The sequence below is a fragment of the Lepisosteus oculatus genome, chromosome 6 (genome assembly GCF_040954835.1).
Source record: "Lepisosteus oculatus isolate fLepOcu1 chromosome 6, fLepOcu1.hap2, whole genome shotgun sequence".
In the NCBI taxonomy this organism is placed as follows: domain Eukaryota; kingdom Metazoa; phylum Chordata; class Actinopteri; order Semionotiformes; family Lepisosteidae; genus Lepisosteus; species Lepisosteus oculatus.
Window position 1 is genome coordinate 54,572,147 of NC_090701.1, and position 21,807 is coordinate 54,593,953.

The 21,807-nt window shown below is 42.8% G+C and overlaps 1 protein-coding gene across 2 annotated transcripts in view; it reads left to right on the forward strand.

Moving 5' to 3' along the window:
• Positions 1–21,807, forward strand: part of LOC102685199 (rho GTPase-activating protein 21) — a 106,339-nt gene that overhangs the window by 4,589 nt on the left and 79,943 nt on the right. The window contains exon 1 of one of the 2 annotated variants that reach the window (XM_015353456.2): positions 8,779–8,877. The exons of the other annotated variant lie outside the window; for it this stretch is intronic. Coding sequence (XP_015208942.2) covers positions 8,794–8,877 — 84 coding nt within the window. The 5' untranslated portion in view covers positions 8,779–8,793. Of the gene's footprint in view, positions 1–8,778; positions 8,878–21,807 lie in introns of those variants that run through there. 2 annotated transcript variants of the gene reach the window in all.

A 21,807-nucleotide genomic window follows, 5' to 3' on the forward strand; every position in this document is an offset into this window, starting at 1 on the left:
ACGCTCAATTGAAGGTGCATCTTCCCTTATGGTTTGTTTCTTTCCGTGTATTTTTTGCATCCAGTTTTGACCTGCATCTGGAAGCGGTAATGTCCTGGTCTGTGGCTGACGCGGGACTTCGGCAGCTGCTGCGCTGTGCGGAGCTGATACAGATACCTGCGATGCTGCGTGGCGGCTGAATGATGGCTGGGGATGTCAGCTATGACTGGCAGGCACTCTCGTTCTCGTATGGTTTTTAATGAGTCGTCTTTGGGAGCTTCCCGCCTTATCTCCTCCTTTCGCTCGCGGCCTCGGTTGCCGTCGCGCTAATTCATGCGCAGCTGCGCCTGGTCATTAAGCTGGGAGTCCCTGATGAGGTGGTCTCGGGGCTGTGCCAGCTGAGCCCCTCCTGATGTCAGCCTGCCGGCACGAGTCCCGCTCTCGGCAAACTGCTTTGTTTGTGCGCCTGGGGGGGGGGGGGGGTGACCCTCTACACTGAGTAACTAATATCTGTCCTCACGTTTTGCTGCGCTCGCCTCGAGTGCTTGACTTGTCTTTCATCAGCAGAACGCGACTGGGGTCTGTTCGGGAGAGTTTAATGCACGCTGTTCTTTCTTCTGCACCGAGGGCTGAGTGAAGGAGCACACAGGTGTTATATTACCGTTGTAAAGCTGCTGTCTGGCCCGATAGAGCATCTATAAATGCTGAACTCTGGGACATCCCGCCAGACCCTCCCTGGCTTCTCCTTCTGTGCAGTGAGTGACCGGCGGGGTGTGGACGGCGGGGGTCCTGCCAGCGGGGCCTGTGGTCTGTAGAGCCGCCTCCTTCCCCGGGCCTGACCTGCGTGCGTGAGCCGGGGGAGGGCACCGGCAGGGCAGAACAGCGGGCGCTTTGTTGCGCTCGGGGCTGGCCTTGCACAGCTCTCCAGGGATCAGCTTTCACGGCGAGAGCCCTCATTACTCTTTGATGCGAGGGAGGGGATGTGCTGGCCACGAGGGGGTTTCATTTCACTTCGAGCGGCAAGCCGTCATTTCTTGCCCCGTGTGAAAGGTGTTTTTCTTTTTGTGCCCTTGTCTTCCTACTGCCCAGCTCTGTCTGCTTTCCTGTAATCAAATTCTGAACCCCTCGTTGTCCCTGAAGAAAGACAGAAAAAATGTACGGCTGTTAAATACAAGTAGTTCTTTTTCCTGGAACTTCATTTGCTTCCTTCATTTGTTTAAATCTAGACAACAGCTTTGTTTTAAATAAACTTTGCGTGGGGTTTTTTATGGTCATTTGAAGTCCAGAGATTAGCAGAGACTTGTGGCACTGCCTGTGGTGACAGCAGACTGTCCTGTCCTGTGCAGAGCCAAGCCACAAACCCCCTGGCTGCAGCTCCTCTGAAGTGACGGCATGCTGGGTGCTGTCCTGTTACACGAGTGAAGGGATTTGTCTTGTCTGGAGATGGCGAGAAGAATGGTGGAGCCAGGCCGCAGGTTATACAAATCTGCAGTAGTGAGGAAGCATTCTTCTTGTTGAAGTTTTTTTTCCCTCCCCCGGTCCAAGGTGGGAAACATTGCTCAGCATCGCCTTTGAATTTCACAGAGGGAGAGACCTCGACTGAGCTGTGTGTTGAGGAGGTCGAACTCTTTCAGGTGTGTGCTTGTGCACCAGGCCCGCGCTCTGCAAGCGGTTGGGTTGGATGAGGGTGGCGTTCAGATGGGGTGTACCGTGGCCACAGGGCGGGAGGAAAACCACAGCGTGCTGGTTATCGGCGTTTTCAGTAGGAGTCCTGGACCGAAGACAAGATTCTGTGCAGTCCATTAAAGTAATGCTTTGGATAGTGTTCAGGAGTTTTTCACTTTGAAATATTAAACACTGGAGGCCTTTCAATCTCATAACGTGTCCAAAAACTGACTGAGCCACCTTTGTAGAAAGTGCAGCTTATGCATGTTATCTTTGTCTTTACTGCAGTCAAAATATTTGTTCAGATTGAGTTCCTCTTTTTCAGTGAAATTTATGTGTAAAAAAAAATAATCAAAAGCCTGTATGTACTGTGTATGGGAACCAGTCTTTGTGGAAATTGATTTACCCTGAACATGATGTTTATTAGGAGCATTGCCTTTGAATTTCACAAAGGGAGAGATCTTGACTGAGCTGTGTGTAAGAATCTGTGCATGTGGCTGGAAGGTTGCCGGTTCAAATCCGTGACTGGCAGAGGAATCCTACTCCGTTGGGCCCCTGAGCAAGGCCCTTCACCCCAACTGCTCCAGGGGTGCTGTACAATGGCTGACCCTGTGCTCTGACCACAAGCTTCTCTCCCTGTCTGTGTGTCTCTTATGGAGAGCAAGCTGGGGTATGCGAAAAAAAAAATCCTAAGGCAAGACATTGTATATGGCCAATAAAGTGATCTGATCTTATGTGAATGTGCTCAGCCTGCATCGATGTAAATGGTTACAAGAGATAAATGGGGTCTGAAAACAAAAACCTGCCCTTACTTTCCTGTGAGGATTTTCATAGGTTAATAGTAGTAAAATAGTGCTGTAGCATGGTGGTGTTTCCCACAGCTTGTTAAATGTGATGGGGATTTCCAATGATTGACCCAATTATACTTTTCAGCTTCTGGCTTCTCAAGCTGTTTAGCTGCTGTTGTGAGAACCAGGTTGTATGTTACTTCTCCTTGATTTCTGTGGGACTGAAGGTCACCTATTTATAGAAATAAGCTGCCTTGCTGCGCATTGTTAGCCTTATCTAATTCACAGTGCTCTTTCAGTTTTCCTTTCTTTGTTGAATCTGTCCAGAAGAATGTTATCTCTTTAGCAGGAGTATATTCACTGTGATAAGTAGAGTACCATCTGAGACGTCTAGGATACAGGAAAGAGGCTACATGGTGGAAAATATGCAGGGATTTCATAGCGGCTCAGTTTGAATTATTTCTGCTTGGATGCCTGTTCCCTTTTGAGATGAACGGGGGAGATGCAGCGGGTAATGCGGCATGAATTATCACACGCTGATCCTGACGGATACATTACATGTTCTGAGGGCATCGTGCTTGAGAAGCGTTGCTCTGATGTGTTGTAGCATGAAGCACATCGAAGATTGCCTTCAGCCTCCGGTGTAGTTTGTTCAGCCAAAAAAAAGAGGATTGCCCGTATGCCATGGAAGGCTATTATCCTGCCTGTTTCATCCAGACCCAATGGGATGGGTTTGGACTCTTTCCCGTGACACGGCCGGCTTGTTGTTTCTTCCTCATCCTGAAGACTTGAGTGTGCTTGCTGAGGCGCTGCTTTGGATTCGCAGGTGCTGTTGAAGATGGCTTATTAACATGTGGGCTGAGTGTGATGTGAAAAGAATGAAAAATATGTAGGCGTGAAAATCATAACTGAACAAATCCGTGCCATCGTACCTCTGCATCTCTTTTTGTAACTGTGAAAAACACGTTTAGTACCTCGAGTCCTGGAGGTATCGATCGTGGTCTATGTTCTGGAATGATGGTACGGTATGTGGTTTGTTTGCTTGTACATGAACACTACAGGATAAAGTAAAATCTGATTATGTGGGTCCTGTGGTCTGTGCTGGAAACTGTATTTCCTGTTCGTGTAACCACTGCTGGGTTTTGTATTGAATCAAATTTTCTTTTTTTTTAATGGGGTTAGTTCATACCTTCTGCTAGTGATTGCATTCGCAGTCAGGCTTCTTATATGGTGCCACTTCTATGTTTTTAACCTCAGAAAAGGGAAATCAGAAGTATGCTGTCCTCGCACTGACAGCAGTTTGTAGAGCTTGGTCTATTCCTTGTTTTGATACTTGTCAGTAGCCTGTAGAACTCTTGTAGGTAGTTTTCTGTGAATTAGAGAGCTCCTCGAAGTCTTTCATTAACATTCCCACACTCTGTGGAGCTGTCCTGTTTCACATTCCGAAGAGCCAGACTCTTCCAGTGGTCGTTACCGCTTCTAGGTATAATATGTAATTCATTTCAATTGAGAACTTTTGAGCTTTGGCCGATACCAAGCCAAAAAAGTCTTTTTTTGAAGAGTTACAGTGATGTACCTATCGTTTATGTTTGGTGATCGTTTCCAGGGTAACTTAGAAGTATCCAATAATTCATAAAATACAAAAAAAGCTGTCTGCTGCAGAATGATTTCCCCTTTTTTGCTGGTCTCGTACCACTGATATCTAGGGTGATTGAGCAGCCTGGATTAAATTCTTAACAAACTGAGTGGATTTGCAGTGGATCGCACGAGTGTGTTGTGGTTTATACTGCATGATACTGCACGTCTCCCATGATGCACTACTCCTCAGTGAGACATGGCGGCAGCTGAACGTACAGGATGACTCTTCTTCGCTTTTGATGCGACAGCGACCACAGGTGTGTGGTTACAGGACAACAGGTGGGATGGACTGGAGTCTTCAACTTGTTTTAAGCAGTGCAGCAAATTAAACCTTTAACCCTTTCTTTTAAAAGTGACCAGCTTTTATTGAAAGTAACTTAGTCTGTTGTGCTATCTTTATAAACCAGGTATTATGGGTACTTTAATATTAATGTTAAGTTTTAAAAGGCACATGTGCCAGTAACAGCCATCGCAACATCTGAATCAACTTTGTATAAACTATAGCTGTATTTAAGGCTATCCTAGACTTCACACTTTGTGTGACCTGCTGGTTTTCGCAGTGCACTTTTCCTGCGTCAGCTGTTGCCTGTATAATGCTGGAAATCCATTGATCTGGGTGATGAGAGATTGCAGCCCTGTGAATGAGTACTAGTCTATAACCAGCATTGATTTTTACTGTGTGCGCTGTAGTGTGATGAAAGAAGTGGCTGAACTCCGGCTTGGGGAATGCATTCCGCACTGGGTTGCCACACCACATTTGTTTGTTTCTATAAATAGTCCAAACACAGCTCTTCCCAATCCTCTTGGTTTTCATCCAGCTTGATTCGACCACAACGTTTAGGAGGGTTAGCTCCGTTCACCCTCCCTTTGAATTTATAAGTTCATTTACGAGTTCCACCTTGCCTCTTTGGTTTATAGTTTTAGTAACACTTTCAGAGTCAAATTAATGACCGATGCACAGCAGGGCAAATAGTGTTGACAGGCATAACCAGGTCTGGAAGCTGATGTTGTCCTTGGTAATTTCTCCTAGTGTCGTTAGAAGGTTGTGGAAATGCAGATATGCCTGTGTCAAACACACACTTGTAAACACTTACTATATTTCTGCAAGGGGAGGTGTTTAAAAGCAGCTATTCGGATTAAGATGCATGAGAATGCTAGTTGTGCCTAAATTCTGTTAAATAGCGCTTTTGTTTTCAATAGTGTAGCGGTTTCAAAAAGGCACCTAGGTTACACACCTGCATTTCACAGTACGAAGTACCAAGATTTCCGACTCCCGCAGGTCTGTAAGATTGTGACATTTAGTGGACTTGAGTTCAGACCATCGTAATGAACAAGTTCTGTGCCGGTTCACGCAGTGGCAGGGAATGGAACCAAAAAACACCATGCCTTCAGTTTCTGATTTCAATTTTAGACTGTGCAGCTGCAGTTTTTATTATCACACTGCATTAAAGTATCTTCAGAACTGACTAATCCATAATGTTTTTACCAGCCGTGCTACCGCTGCCCTTACAAGGCCACTAATTGTTTGTGGGTTTGTCTTCTGGCTTCCGAGTGAATAAACAGTCCACAGGAGATGGTGCTGTTGAGGAGATGATGTAATAGCCCTGAGGAGGAGAAACACACTTGTTAAGTGGGTGGGATGTGAATTCGTCACAGTTCAGGAGCTACAAATCTTTGTGTTGGCAAACTTAATGTAAAAATCTAACTTATCCCAGTGTGCAACTTACAATTGGTTGTTGTGGTGTGCTTGTGTTTCTAGACTGGTGTAATAAATGTGTGATTTCTAAACCTGTAAATGGAAATCTTGTGTGTTATTTGTTGTCAGGTTGTAATCTTGGGATCTTAACCCTGTTGAACCTGGTTGGTTATTTTTATTTTGAGAATTTAAATCTTTAGATACTCTTTTAACGTACTTAGCATGGCACAAATGGTGGTTTGTGACTAGTTACACCCAAAAAAATACATCTTAGTTGTATTACTGTGTTGATTATGCTGTATATTCAGCTTAATATAATCTTCACGACTGTATGGTTCTTGGTGGCACAGGGGCACAGTGTTTAGCATTGCTGTCGTGGAGTGCTGGGGCTGTGGTCTTTGTGGAGTTTGCATGTGTTCCCCTTGTTCCTGGAGGGTTTCCTCTGGATGCTCCCATTTCTTCCCACAACCCAAAGACCTGCTGGTGGGAAAAGAGGCTTGTGGGCAAAATGTGTCCGTCTTCCCTGTGATGGACTGGCATCCAGTCCGGGGTGTATCCTGCCTTGTGCCCATCGCTTGCTGGGCTAGGCTCTGGTTCCACTGCAGCCATGAATCGCATCAAGTGGTTAGAAAATGGATGAACCATGTATACCTTTGTGCAAAATATTAGAAGCAACGTGTGGTGAACCTCAGTTTTTCTATCTAATTAAAATCATGCCTCTTATTTAATTAATGTTTACAGTTCTTTTTGGATCAGTGATTTTACGAATAGAGCTTCAATGTTCACTAAAAGGTAAAATGGAAACAGAAGACCAGGAGGCACTAAAATTAAAACTTTTAACTTCTTCCACTTGTTAATGAAATGATTCAAGTTGTGATATGCAAGTGGACAGCTCTGTACTGTAGTTTTTCCGAGGGCAGGCACATGGCTGTACATGGGACATTTTTGGATCCCACGGACCTGCATGATTCGCTATCTCCTTTATCATAACATAATCCATACAGGCTTCCAAGAGGTGACTGTGCTGTAATCTCTGAACTATTGTGTGTCTGAGCTCCAGCACATCCAGGTGAGTGATTAGATCCCTCGGATAAAGGAGTACTGGGCAACCAGGTTTTTTTGCTCTGCCTTAAGAACATAAGCAGTCACAGCTGACAAGTGGCGAGTTGGCTTTCCTAGCTTGTTTAGTTAACAGCTAATCGATTCAAGGAGCACATCTGGCAGTTCCTAAAGAAAGCAGGACAGCCATTGGAGTAAAGTGTGTCCTGTTCTTGGTGTTAAATGTACCTCCATGTAGTTTCCACTTCTGCCTTGGTTGACTTTGTCAGTGTTTTTGAGCATTTTGAATATGTTTTTCAGGTCCCCAGTTTCCTTCTGTGCCCTGTTTAATGCAACAGCCTTCCTGTTATGGTTGTTCATCAGTGTTTTTTCTGCTTTTTTTCAATGTTAACCTTTATGCAGGAATGTCATTTCTCAATCAAGCATTTGTTCCGATGAATTTTTTTAAAACCTGGAATACTGCACAAATAATAAAACAAAGTAAAAATAAGTCCTGCAGAGGTTTAAAATTCATTAATACATTGGTGCCCTATAGGGGTAGGTCAGTTGCTTACAATGGGTGTTGGTTGTTTTGCATGCTTCAGCAACTTTTATACAGTATATTAATGGCGCATTAAATAGAGTATTTATAGTAAGACAAGAATAATTTGCATCGATTGTGTTGATTGTGATTGTTAATAAAATAAGCCAAAAGAAGCAGAAAGCATATTCATAGAAACCTCTCGATATTTAAAAGTGTGTATGTATTAAAGCAGCTTCATTTGTGATTTATCAGATATTGGGCAATAATGGACGCCTTCCACTCTGTTAGTCTATTAAACGGGGGGTTTCGAGTGTTCTGTAAGAAGTGTGCTGCTCCTCGTCGTCGGGAGGACGTGATGGAGTGGGACAGGTGATGGGTAACTCGGAGGAGAAGCCTTGCGCGGGGTCCGAGCCTCGGCGCCGGTCCGAGAACCTCCGAGTGCCTGTCGGGCTAGGCTTGCCCTGACGCAGCAAAACGGAAGAGGAGTGTGTGTGTGTCGAGTGTAAAGCTCTTTGATTTGGAGCAGTTGCGTGGCTGTGATTGTGTCTGGGGTTCCTGCATTAACGCTGTGAATGACCTACTGCATTTAGTAATATTCCCGAAGCTAAGCTTGAAGGTGGTAGCCGTACCATCTTAGAACTGGAAGGATAGCCGGAAAAGTGTTTTTTTGGCTCCTCTGATTAAGTGTTTGTAGGTCTTCTGAATAGCAGTTGCTGAGTTGATTTGCAATGCAGAAAACGAGGGAAAGAAAAAGCTCTTGTTAAAAATGGCCAGCTGATCTGTTAGACAGAAACAGCCTTGTATCTCTTCTAAACGTCTCCTTTTTCGTAAACTAAAGCTATACGGATCATTTTCCGATCCAGTATGGACAGTTGAGCACTTATAATTGTGTGTTCAGTGTGTGCTTGGTGTCCAGTGGCTGTTAAATCTGTGTGCGTGTGAGGAGCTCCTATCTGAGGAGCGATTGTGCTGCATGTCCTGATACGGTTCAGTTTCAGTGCCCCTCTGAAGGATCAGCCTGCGGTATTTCTGCTGCTGCTGCTGATGCAGCTACAGTAGCTTTTGCTGGGCTAGATGGCAGTAGCCCTGTGATTCACCAGCTCTACAGCTTCCAGGTTGCTCCGGTCTTCACGTAGGCTCTTGATTTGCTCGGAAGCACTGGGCACGAAGCTTTGCTTTGGATGTGGGATCTTGTTTTGGTTTGCTGGAAAGAAGAGAAACGGCCTCTGTGGGATTTTTTTCCCCTGCACTTCATTTTCCCAGGTTAATGTATTAATGTATGAGTTCCGTGTTCATTAGTTTCGTGAAGATGCTGCCGGCCTGCCCGCTGGGGTGACAGATGGGCGGGGGGTGGGGGAGCCCCCTGTCTGATCTTGCGGTGCGGGGTGCCACGGGGAGAGGGGAGCTGACACCGGGACGCGGACTGCGCCGCAGCCGGGCCTGGCATGGCTCACTTCAGAGTGTTTGACTGCATGATCAACCAGAACTGGAGTTTGATCTGCAACCTGTACTGCGCCTGGAGCAATCAGGTTTGTCCTAGCCTTTGCTTTGCTCAGCTGTAGATTAAACTGTTTCATAGTGGCTCTGATTGCAACTCCGTTTCAAACGGAAGAGGGGATATTATTCTTCTTAGAGGTCTGTATTTGTTTGGGCATTGCAGAAATCCCCCCTCCCCCTTCTGTAAGCATCTGACTAGAGCACCTCTGATACCTGCAGTATTAATGGCCCTTTTCAGATCTGTGTTCAGGAATCCTAAATCTTAACTGAGACTGTGACCTCTGGGCGGTTCTTTACTGATTACAAGGACAGATTCATTTATAAACCAGACTGCTCCATCTTTTTTCCTCCTTAGCTGTAAAACAAATCGGAATAGCTGATGGTAATTGAGTGAAGTGCCAGACATTTTGCACTATTGTATCTTTGTACAGTCTAGGCATTTAAACTTGGGCCTATGCTGACAATCTGCTGCCTTTTAGCTCTTGCAAGATTTGTCCTCAAGCACACTGTCATAGGAAACTTCAACACTGTAGCTATTGTACGCACTTTTGAAAATGCGTGATCTGCAGAAGAAGTTATGTGCTGTCAGAAGTAATTCAGCTTTCATGGGGTCTTAATTTAATTTTAGAGCACTGACCTATTGCATTATTTTTAGCCTTGAGTGGATAGCTAGCCCTCTGTAAAATGCTGACATTGTTTGATCTGAGGACATTGAAAACTGATGTTGTGCCAGCTGCAGTACTGACTCAAAATGTTCATTTTCAAGCACCTGGAAAAAGAACCTGCGTTGATGACAAAGCAAGCCATCTTGCACAGAAAGGACTTGACTGCGCTTTGAGAACACTGAGAATGCTGTTTTGGGGAGGTACAGGGTATATTTGTTATAGTCCAATCTGTTATGGGGTATTTTGAAGCTTTTATCTTTAAATCTAAAAACAAACCATTAATTATTCATTCCAGCAAATGGTGAGGACCCCTATTATTTTGGTCTGGCGCTGTGTATATGGCGTCTGGGATTCAAATTTGTCCACCTGCTCTCCTCCAGGGCTCCCTCGCCTTGCCTTTGTCCGGTCCTGTGGGCTGGTGTCTGGGGAGTGTTTCGCTTGGGGAGGATTAAGATAATACAGGGTGTAGTTCGGAGGACGAGATGCAGATTTTCAAGCTGCTGCGTTTTTGTGAGGCACATTGTTTTTCATACAATTGCAAGTCACAGATCTAGACTTTGAAAAGTGCTTTCTAGCTACAAGCATTTATTCCGATGTGAACTTTCCTGTTTAAGGCTTATTGTAACTAGTTGTAGATGAAAAGGGTGGCTTCTTTTAATGTCTTGTTGTTTGCCATGGTAAAATGGGACATGGTAAACTTATCTCCTGGACCTCAGCTTTAACAAAGCTCGTGGGATCAGCATTCAGCATGTGTGCTATTCTGGGCCGGCACAATGGAAGTTAAATCGCAGTGTTTCGGAGCTCTGCAGGGTTAGTGTGAAGCGTCAGGGGCTTGTACTGCAGCTGCTGTATTCGCTGCACTGGAAGGCCTGTGTGCAAATGCTCACACCCTTCTGAACATTTGTTCCTGAAGTGAGTAAGAGGGAAGGTGGTGTGGCTTCAGTCACGGTCTCGTGCCTCCTGATCGGCGTGTGTTCACGCTGGCTTGTTGGCGTTAAGGTCCGGGGACGTGGCGCCCCCCAGATCTTTCTGACACCGTGAATAATGGTGGAGGGGGTGGGTGGGTGTGTGGCTCGGGGGACAGGGGCTGTGCTGCCTTTGTCTAACGTACAGCATCCTTCCTTGCTCTTTCCGTCTCCCGCTCCTGCTGATCGTACGCCAGAACGCACACGGACCTACATGCGACGCGCCCCCTTTAAACGCCTTCGCGGTTTCAGAAATTCACTCCTTCCTGCCCGCGCGGAGAAACAGCAGGATGTGTAAGGTGCGAGGAAGTCAGAGGCAGTGTTGATATAGATGCGTTTTCTCCCTGTATTGGAGAGGTCTCGGAAGTGAAGCCAGACTGGGCCTAGACAGTACTGGGGGGAGAGACAGCAGCTTGGGTGTGCAAGTGGCGTTGGTATTTCTAATCTAGCACCCAGTCCAGGGACCAGGAGCAGGCACTGTCCTACGGATGATACATTAAACCAGTCTCCTTCAGACATGTCACGGCACTGTTTGTAAGCATTAGGCTTCCCATCCTGGTGTACTCCTGGCTTGCCCGGTCTAGCCTGCCTCGACTTTCTCCTTAATTCAGTTTGTGGAACATTTTCTCACTTTTCTAGCTACTTCGCTGTGTTAGCGGGGTTGCTGGTGCAGTGTCTGCCTCATGTCACACAGGTGGATGCTCCTCTATGTAAAGAGCTTTGAGATTCTCGGGAATAAAAGCTCCGAAATAAAGAAAATGACGCACAGTGATTCATTTTATTTGAAATTGCTTCCATCGTAATTGGAGTTTAGCAGTGCAGCCGAGTCTTGATCACAGTTTTGTCCTTGTGTTTCCAGTATATTTGCTTTTGTCCAGTGAAGAAACTTTTTGACTGGAATCTTTCTGTTCTCACAAACGACAGCTAAAACACACGTGTGTTTGCATGCCAAATCTAATAAAAGGAATTTGATGGGGAAAAGGTCCATATTAATGAAAGCAGCTTTATCAGTGCTCCCACATTTTAACCCTCCCTTGAAAATGGTGATACTTTCTCACTGGAAGAAACATTTGGATGTTTTTTGACACTTTCTGTTCCTTTAGTTGCACTGTTGTGTATGACAGTCTTCTTAACTTCTTTGTGTTTAAGAACTGAATTATTTTATGTTTTTGGTTTAGAACAGCCTGTGAATTACAGTACCAGTTCTTTCTGTTTTGAATGCCTGGTGAATAACATAAAGGTTCAGGAGATCTTAACAGTTGTTTCTCGGCGCACACCTCTGTGTTCTCGTTTAATCCAGCCTTGCTGATGCTGGTAGGAACGTTTGGGCGTATTCTCTGACACTGTTCCACAGTGGTTCAAGACGTGCTTGACGGTGTTTCTCATTGCATTTTGAGAGCGCTTTGTTAGCGTGTAAGTACTTAATTGTACCTTCTGGAATTAAACACATCCTGGGGAAAAATAATGTAGGTAATATGTACAAGCGAGGAAAATCATTTTACTTTCGGCGTCAGAATATAGGTGGATGCCCTTGGAGACTGAGGAATCCCTTTGAGAAGCTTTCATGAGCCTCAGCCCAGGCTGCTGAAAGCTCAAAGCTGCCCGAGCAGCAGAAGTCTTGTTTTCTTTCAACAGACAGTATTTTGTTAATATGAAAATCAATTCACCAGTTACACCACACATGTTAGTTTCGATTACAGCTTCATCACTACCATAGGAAAGAAGTAAGCAGTAAGCTAATAAGGCTGAACCACACTCTGGCATATTTAGACAAACAGGGTTCTAAGAAAATGCTGACTCGCCACAGTGCCATCTCCCAGGTATTCTCTCAAGCTGGAAAGGTGAGGGGTGGAATGGTTATAAAAGCATGTGTCCCAGACACAAGAGGGAGAAATACAGGTGTGCAGCTCTCCAACCCACAGCCTCGGCCTGCTTAGTTTAAAGAGCTGCAGAAGAGTGCCCTTTTCAGACATGATCAATAAAGCTTTTATAGACCTGCTTGCTCAGAAGTGCGCCGTTTAGCAGCAGAATATTTTATCAGGGTAAAAGGCCTTTATCCTGTATCCTTTAAACTGTAACCGATATGGCGTGTGGATGGTGGGAACAAGCTCGGACAGGGGAGCTGTTTTGCTGTCCGAGTCTGTGCGGAGCAGCGATGTGTGGAATGCACAGCTGAACAGAGTCAATGGCGGGGCAGCCTCCGAGTTTTCAGTAGCTCTTGGAAAAGCTTCCAATGCCAGCAAGTTAGAGAGAAGGTTTAAAAAAAAAAGGCCATGATAACGTGGGCCTGCTGGGAAAAATAGGTTGCTGTGGCAACAGCTCCTGTGGCAGAGCCATAAACAATCATTCTGGTTTATGAGATTTCTGTCGTTGATGGTGGGGCGCAGCGGTGCTTTGGGGTGGTATCAGTTGTTGTGAAGAAAATTCAATTTTGCTTTCTGTATCGTACCTGGAAAGTGAGGCCAACATTTTTCAAACAATGAAATAAAGCTAACTGACCTACCGGGCCTCAAGTAATCTGAGCCAGCTATTGTAATTAGTGCAAGGCTGAGTATTGTGCAAAAATTTCAAGTGGGCGTGTTGTATATTTTGTCAAGTGGCAAAACGGTTGGTTTTGTTTTTTAATTCATCCAAAAATTCATTCTCTGCTGTTTGGTCCACAGGGTAGCTTAGTGAGTTTATACGGTATGAACTTAGAGCTCAAAAAGAGTTGAGCTACTTTTGTTTTTGCTGTCGTACTTAGTGGAGACTCTAACTAGTCTGTTTAGCCTCTAGAAATTAGAAACACGGAGCAATTATTGAAAAGACAGAGGTGTTAATTAGCTGTCTGTTCTGTTTTAGAAAATTGGGATCCACAACACCTCATTAGCAGTGAACGTCGCAGCAAACTATGACACTATAAAGTTGGTGTCACATTCTAGAGAGAAATCACACTGCCTGTTTAAATTCAACAGTTAAAATCCCACTTTGCTAGGCTTTTGGAATCTCTCGGAAATGGACTGGATTTTCTAAGTTTAGGACGTCTGCTGAGTGTAAAATAGCGCTATTTTGAACTGTCAATTGGATGCTTGTTCAGAAATGATGAAGTTCTTATCTGCTAACTCGCATGCATCTGTTACACTGGTGTTGTTCCGATCTTGTCTCTGCCAGAGCAGAGGGCTCACCAGCGCAGTATTTCCTGCGCCTGAGCAGCGAGCCGCTGATCCACCCCCTCAGGCACACAAGGCTGGAGAGAAGAGAATCTTGTCTGATTTCTTGCAGCTGGTCAGCTGGGACTGGGGTGTGGCGCTAGGCCTGGAGACCTGTTTTGCTCAGTAAAGGCTGGATTTTTAATTTTTGTGCCTACTCAGTTCTGTTTCTTGCGCACTGTTCCAACGTGTGTGTTACAGTTTTTTTTTTAATTGGGGTGCTGTGTGTGCTTGAGAAGTTTTAATTCAATGCTGAAAAGCAAGAAAATGTTAAGGCCAGTGGAGTCTTCAGTTCTTTGCTTAAAGAAGACTCCACCTGTCAGAAGCTTTTCACAATGTGTTTTATGTTTTGCTAGTTCAGTACGCCCTGACCTTGGGACTCTTGTCATGCTGCAGAAGTACTTGTAGGGGAAAACTGATAGAAACAGCTTTCTGTTTGATTGTGTTCATGGTGCTCAAGGTCAGATGATATGTAATATCAGTGTTTGTGTCTGCCGAGCTTATGGCAAAATGCTAAGACCTCTGTGGATCATCTCTGCTGAGGCTGCTTCTTTCAGTAAGATGGGGCTCTCTGCCTACCCGTGTGTGTGCGCTCTGTTTTCTGACCGTTTTAGTTTGGACACAGTTTTATGATGGTGCCGTGGCAGTGGTTGTAGAATTAAGTGTTTTTTTTCCTATTCTGAGTATCCACATTGATCAGATTGCAGAGAAAAACATTTGAGTGGTTAAGGGATTCAATGATTCTGATACGGGCGTGTTAAGACATCTGCTTAGTTTGAATTTGGCTAGATAAACCTTAAAACGATGAGCTTTATGCTGATTGCTACCATCAGCTACCATCATAAAGCTGCTCTTGAAGCGCAGGGGAGAGCATCGGCACTGGTATACATAGTTCATTCACCATTGTCAGTAGTGTCTGCAGGGGCCTTACCTGCCATCAGCATGTCTGACCAAATGATTCCAGTTTTAATTATGATCGGAGTGTGACTGACTACATAACGATATTCATCATATGCCTCCTTAAGATGTGGAAGTAAGTTGAATGGTTTCAGACTGTGGCCATCAGCAATTACTAGTGGTCACACTCCTGATAGTTCCTAAACTTCTCGTAATTCCATATAAAGCACAGAGATGAATGCATTCATGTATAAAAAAAAAAAATCAATTTGAAAAATATGGACAGAGGTTATTTCGGATAAGAAATAATGACAAGTTTTATAACTTGTTGAGAAAAGTTACTGTGCTCTGTACTTGACCAGACAAATTGAAGCATATGAAGATAATGTGGATGTGTTTCTGCATATACATTTACAAATGTTCTGCTATAATTAAAGTTCAAGAAATTAAGTAGTTGAAATCAAATTGCACCGCAGCCTTTCATAAAAATGCAGAAAGGTTATTCAGGTCTAGGGTCACCAGCTGTTATAATAAGAACTGGACATTTTAACACAGATTAAATACTTGCTTCTATAACACGTATTCTGACACTGCGATTCCAGTGAGTACCTGGAAAGACGAACAGTTGTTTTGGTGTTCAGAAGTTCCAAATGTACATCAAATAAGGGCAGCATTTGAATTTTTTAAATTGTATTCATAGTAACTCTTGTCCTGTGGTGCTTCCTTTTAATAGCAAAATATAAATTAACTGCTCATTTAAAGTTTATTGTACCACTTCCTTTATGCTTCGAGATATTTTAAAATACCTTTAAGAAGGAAACATTTTTAAAAGCATCATCAATTCCTGCATTTAAGCGTGGGAAAGCTAGCTCTGATGGCATGTGGTAATTTGACTGATGTTGATGCTGACCAGTAGTAGTAGCTCAGGGAACCGATTTGTTGCTAGTAGAAACGAGGAACAGCCAATGAACAGGCTCAAAATAAGATGACAGTCTGTGTTCAGACTCGCGTGTTTCAACAATCCGACCCCCTGTAAGTACTATAGTGGTAAATGGTGGAATGGAAGATGCGTGCATTCAATCATTTAGTCTTAATTAAAAATATTGTCTCCAATCCTGTCTGCATGCAAGGCAGAGTTGGGTATTGCTCTGGTTGTTTTGGAGAAGAAATGGTGAAGGCTGCAATACAGAATGTCCACAGCTCTCACGCGAACATGTATCGGTCATGATATGGGGGTGTCTCTGTTTTTGAGATTGGGGTCCTTGTGAGAAATAAGAGTAGATACTACAAAACTCATTTTTTTTCAAATTGAGAAGGATTACATTTGCAACATGAAAATTATCTCAAATATAATGCAAGTTTTCTTGGTAATTTGGAATTTTAAGTAAACTTTTCTGCTAAGTTTTACAATCTTAATTAGGTGTTATAAACCTCACTCCTTTATTAAAAGAATGTACTCAGATTTGCTTTACGGACACAACTCTCACAGGCGAGACTTGTTGTGCATGCCAGGAAATTGACATTCTAACTGTTATGAAAACAGTTATTTACAGCACTAGCAATTATTTATAGCATTAGATCTTGAGACTATATACACAGGTCATATCTGTTGTATTTACACAGCTTTTATTGTATAGTAGACCTGTAAGGTAACAGTGGGTGATAGTTTCCTGATGATCAATTCCTTCTTCATCAGCCTAATGAAATGTCCTTTTGCAAAATACTGAGCCCAGTTTGCTATTTACTATAGCTTTACAATATGACATTTTTTGTAGTAGGTTATATTAAGGATGTAGGCAGTGGGTAAGCTGCATTTAGTACCTGTATATTTTCCTGTTTTGGCAGTTGCAGTACATTCTTCCTCTCAGGAAATAGTGGTTTGTAACTATAACTTAATAGCCTCATAGAAATACTGGTCCTGAACAAACATGTCATTGGGGGTCTTGTGGTCAGAAGTGAAAGGAAGTATTGTAAGTGTTTTAAGAAAACAGGAACATAAGAATGGCCTCTAGTTTGTAACCTTTTGCCCTGTTTAGGTAGTTAGTAGTTGATTGATCCAAGTATTTGTATTTGATTGATCCAAGGATCTAATCTGGTGGTTTCATGAAAGATGCCCGAGTTTCAACTACATTCATCTGACATAAATCTTTTCTAGAATGCGGTGACCAGAATTGCACACGCAGCTATTTTTTAATGTCTGACTTTGATATTTTTAGTAAGGGACCTTCCTAGCCATTTGGATGTGCAGTTCTTTGAATAAGAAACAGAGGTGTAGGGGCCTCTATTTTATTTTTGTTTACCACGAAATGTGAAAAGTTCTGTTGACAGTAATACTCAAATTTTCCTCTTGTCCCCAGAAGTAAACAGCAGAAAATAACACAATAAATCATAAACTAAATTCTCATTTTTGGGGCACAAAAATGTTACTTTTTGGATTTAATCCATAATAGACTTACCTTACCAGAGCTGTCCGGGGTGTCTGCCAGTTTCTAAGGTTTTTTTAAAGAAATAGATGCTGTAGAGAGGAAGCCGTTCAGCAGCAGCAGTTGAACAGCTAGTAACGAGCTGGTTTAGCTCAATGAAAGCCAAGTTGCTCCTTCTTTTGTAAAGTTTTGGATCCGTTAAGGGAAAATCCTCATAAACCTTACAGTTGAATAATGCCAACCAGTGCAGTAGTACGTACGTTATCTGTAAGATTTTCCAGTGAAAACTTGTTTACAGCAGTGCTATTGATATTGCAGACCAACAAAAACATGAATGGAAAGTTAAATGTGCACCTTGATTTTGCAGGTTAGCAGAACAGTTTCTTTTAAAAACTGTCATCTCGTGCTGATTATCAGCCTGTGGAATATTGAAGACTTATGTTTGATGGATAAACTTGTTGGTCTGAAGCAATTTAGTAGTAATTAGGTTTATAGGGTTTTTTCAAAGATCGGTTTACCAGCAATGGTGCAGTTTGAAGAAAAAAAAATGAACATTTAATCAGGATAAAGAAAGCCTTTTCTCAAGCGCTTTTAAACTTGACTCATTTAGGCCGAAAAATAGACCTGTGAAATACCTGGGGCTTCCTGAATTTCTTAAAGTGCCATAGAGAAATGTAGGGCACACCTCAGTTAGGTGGCCGCGTGCTGTGAAACCCGGCTTGAGCTTGTGGGTCCTCGGTGCTGTCCCAGTATGAAGCAAGGGGACCGAAGGGCTTCAGAGTTCTGAGGATAGAGCCTGCCGTGTTCATGTTGATAAGTCAGAAGCTTGTTGCATAAAGGTAAGTATACTTGTATGTCCATTTTCCTGACTTTTTTCCCTCATATTCTGGCTTAAATGGGACTGCTTTGCATGTTAGGTGTACTCTTTTATGCATTTTACACACTCCTTAGGAAGGTGTTGGTCTGAACACCTGTTGTTGTTTCAGCCATAAATGCTGGAATTCCAAGATAAAGGAAAACAGTCTTGAGCTCAGGATGGACGTGAAAGATGTGGCTTGATTAGCAACTGCTGCAGTTAGAATGACACAACAAACAGAGGGTTGAATGAGCTGTTTGCTTGTGTCCTAGTCACAACATTCCACATGTGATCTCGCTGAATCCAACTGCTTTTCATCAGCAGGGTCACGAGGCTTGCCAGATGTTGCAGTTTGGGTGGGGCGAAGAAGATTCCTAATCCTGAGCACATTTGCAGTCCTCCCATATGACCTCACCCTCTCTGGGGAGCAAGCTAGAATCAGAATCAGATTGGAAGTCTAGGGATTTGTTGGGATGGGTGAATTAAAGGCAGTGTGCATGGGAGAAAGCAGATATGGAAATTTCAGATCTTGCACATCTCCGTAGCAGCCAGCTAACCTGGGCCTGATGAGAACCCCTGTTTCAACATGTCAGTAAAAGGAGCTGTGTGCATCTGCATTGCTCTCTTGTAGTTTAATTATTTCTTTCAGGATTGGATTCAAATTACAGCATCACAGCTGCATTCCATCTTGGTTTATAGCTTTTGGTAACTTGCTTATTATACAGTACTGGAGGTTAATGTGACTAGGGTAACAGTTCAGATTTAGTCACGTAGGAAGGTTCTGTAATGAACAATAATTCAGTTCACATTTTAGACTGGTAGGGCAATATTTACGGTATTAACCAATTGCTGTCCTAATTATAAGCACTTGAAGAAGGCTTTACAGCTAAAACCTTTTTCTTTTTTAGTTTTCAACATGGAATTAACCCCAACTTATTACTTTTGTGGTTGGCATGCTTAAGAAAGATCTCTTTTCTTATTTTCCCTAAGTAAAATACTGTTCCTTTAACATTTTTCCAAAATCAGTACTTCAGAAAAACGAAATGAAATTTACATTTGACTACAGAGATCCATAATTTTATCTTAGAATTCATTCTATTTTTCTTTGCTTAAGGATAATAAAATTAACGTTTTGCTTTTGTTGCATATTGAACATTGAAGAGGTAAAGTGTTTTAAGCTTGCTGTAGTCACCTAAAGTGTTTGTGTGCCCTTAAACATTAAACATTCTCTTACAGGCATAATAGTCAAAAATTGAAAGTCGTTTTGTTCAGAAATGAAAAAGTGGAAAAGGTGTCACTACCTGGTAAGTCTTTAGTGCTGTATTTCACTGCACATATTACTGTGACTGAAAAAAGCAAACCTCTACTAGAGAGACCCAATCTGCATTGAAGTGAAACATGCACTGATGGTTCTTGTTTATAACTGTGACCACAGAGTGGGACTGGACAGCAAGTTGTGAAACTTGTAGTCTGTAGGGGGCAAATGTGTCAGTGCTGGAGTATTTTGTTAGTCTTTAGTGAAATGATTAAGGAGCTTGTTTTGCAAACAATCTGACTCATAGGTTTAAGAAAATTGTGATCTGAAAGCAGAGAATATAAACGGGAAAGGAGGGAAGTCAATTCTTTCCTTTGTGCATTTCCGCTGATATTTGGTTTCTTAATTCAAGTCAGTGCTGCTCTCTTATGTTTTGTGCATGTTGAATCCAGCTTATTCCTAGCTGTTTTACTTGTTATATCTTGCTTAAGGCATTCCTCTCCATTTCCAGCACATACCATTATACAGTGTAGCATCATATAACTGCTTATCCGCGGTTCATAGTATTTAAATTCCAGTCTCTTTTAAAGATCTAGTGATGAGGTAGTGTGACAGAGCATGTTGGGGTTGTAGCTGGAGAAGAATTATAATTGACAAATAGACGTACAATTCTGTGCATAATGTCTATATACTGTACATCAGCAGCTAGATTCTCTTCTCCTTTTTCCGAATTTCAGAGGGTATGTTCCAAACCTCCAGGTACACGTGGCCAAACTAGGTTAGACAGCAGCTGAAAAGGACAAAGGCAAGGGCTGGGCCACAGCCTTGAAAACCATTAGCCTTTTCTCTCTTGAATTTATAACTATCTTACCCACTCGTTACTTGCCATACGCGTGTCAGCTGGGCAGGATTCATGGAAGGCATCCTTGAGCAACAAGACGATAATAATGGGAGTCATCTGGTACTCGGTTGTAAAAATCCAGCATTCAAAATATTTTTTAAACTGAACCCATATTTGGCAACTCAAGGTTTTTGCAATGTGGTTTTCTGTGAGAGTTTTGTCTTCAGATTTAATTTTATTACTGTTCGCGTTCCCTGTGTGCCTCTTCAAGGGCTGATGGATCAGGACCTGTTCCAGATAACGGAGCTGCGGAGAGCAGCACTCCGGAGCAGGCCTGGTACTAGCTGTGCCGCTGGCCTGAGCTCATCTCCTGCAGCCTGTGGTCAGGAAATGACTTACTCCGTGACCTGGCATGTGGCATTCTGCTCTGGGGCTGTCTTGGCACAGAGAGCAGAACTCTTATCAATTGCGAAGTGCAGCTCTAGATTCTACTGTGCTGAATAATAGGCGTCAGAGCGTGTGTTAAAACACGATTTTCCCAGCTTAAATTCAGAATGATAATTTTGGGCGTTGCTAGCCTTTGGAGGAATGCATTTTGTTAGATCTGATACATAAACCTGCATATTTTAAGTCTTTGTATATTCTCACTTCAATGAGATAATGCTTTGGAGCTATTTAGAGCAAAACTTGAAAACTTTAAGATCAGGTTTCCATATTGCCTTCAGATGTCAGTATGCTGGGATTTATAGCTGCTGAAGAACAATGAAGAATTTCCATTCTTGTTTCTTGGCTATGAGTTTAAAAAGGGAAATTCCTGCTCACACGCATCTAACGCAGACGCTTCCCTGCATGGGAAGACTTGTTGTTAACACCTTAGACATCCTGGAGATAAATCGGCTGAACTGCTGGAGAGGCAAGACTAGAAAAACTGATGCCTAATGTATTTGACTTTGAACACAACAGCACCTTCATGTTACTCAAATACGATTATTTGATAGTCTTGCATAGATTACAGGTCAGTGTGATGTGTTGCTGTAAGGCTTTGAAACCAGGACTTCTTCATGATGTTCTAACTTGCAATCCCTGAACCGTACATGTTTTCCTCCCATTGTAGCTTTTCTAAAGGTGTTTTCATGCTACACAATATACAGTAACACTGATATTGTTACTCTAAACCTGGATTATTGCCTTAGATTTACAAAGAATCATGGAAAGCATCTTTTTTTCTTGACAATAGCTTTCTGTATGTCTACACATCTCCAAACCTTATAGATTTTTAGATTATATTAAAACGGGAGGATCATCAAATGGTATTTTTGAGATCGTAAAAGGGAAGACTGTGAAAACACCCGGTAGATGATACAATTAAATGTTAACAAGTCCTAAATATTGCATGCAGCTTCCAAAAATGTTTATGAATATGAAATCAGAAGCGCTGGAAAAGACTTGGGTGTTCACTGACACATTTTTTGTTTCCTAGACAGTGTGGGGAAAGGATGAAAAACACAAGCATGTTTGGATGTATAGAATAATGTAATGTAAAATTAAATCGAGGGATAATTAAAGTTATACAATGCATTAGTAAGACTGTGTGTTCTTACACAAGGGGACTCCTTTTGTTAGCAGCCTTAATTAAATCCTTAACCAGCCTCGATGTTATTCAGAACAAAGCTTGTGTTAGAAATCTTTAACCAAAATTAATTGGCCCGGTCTAAAAATGATTCACTTGTCTTTTCCTCCAAAAACTATTGATTTAACAGCGATTTCCTTGCTGGCTTGCAGAAGGATGAACCTCTGTGATTCTTCCGTCTGTAGTACTGTCTCTCCCATCTCCCTGTATCAGCTGCCGTCCCTGATATTTCCTCATTCTCC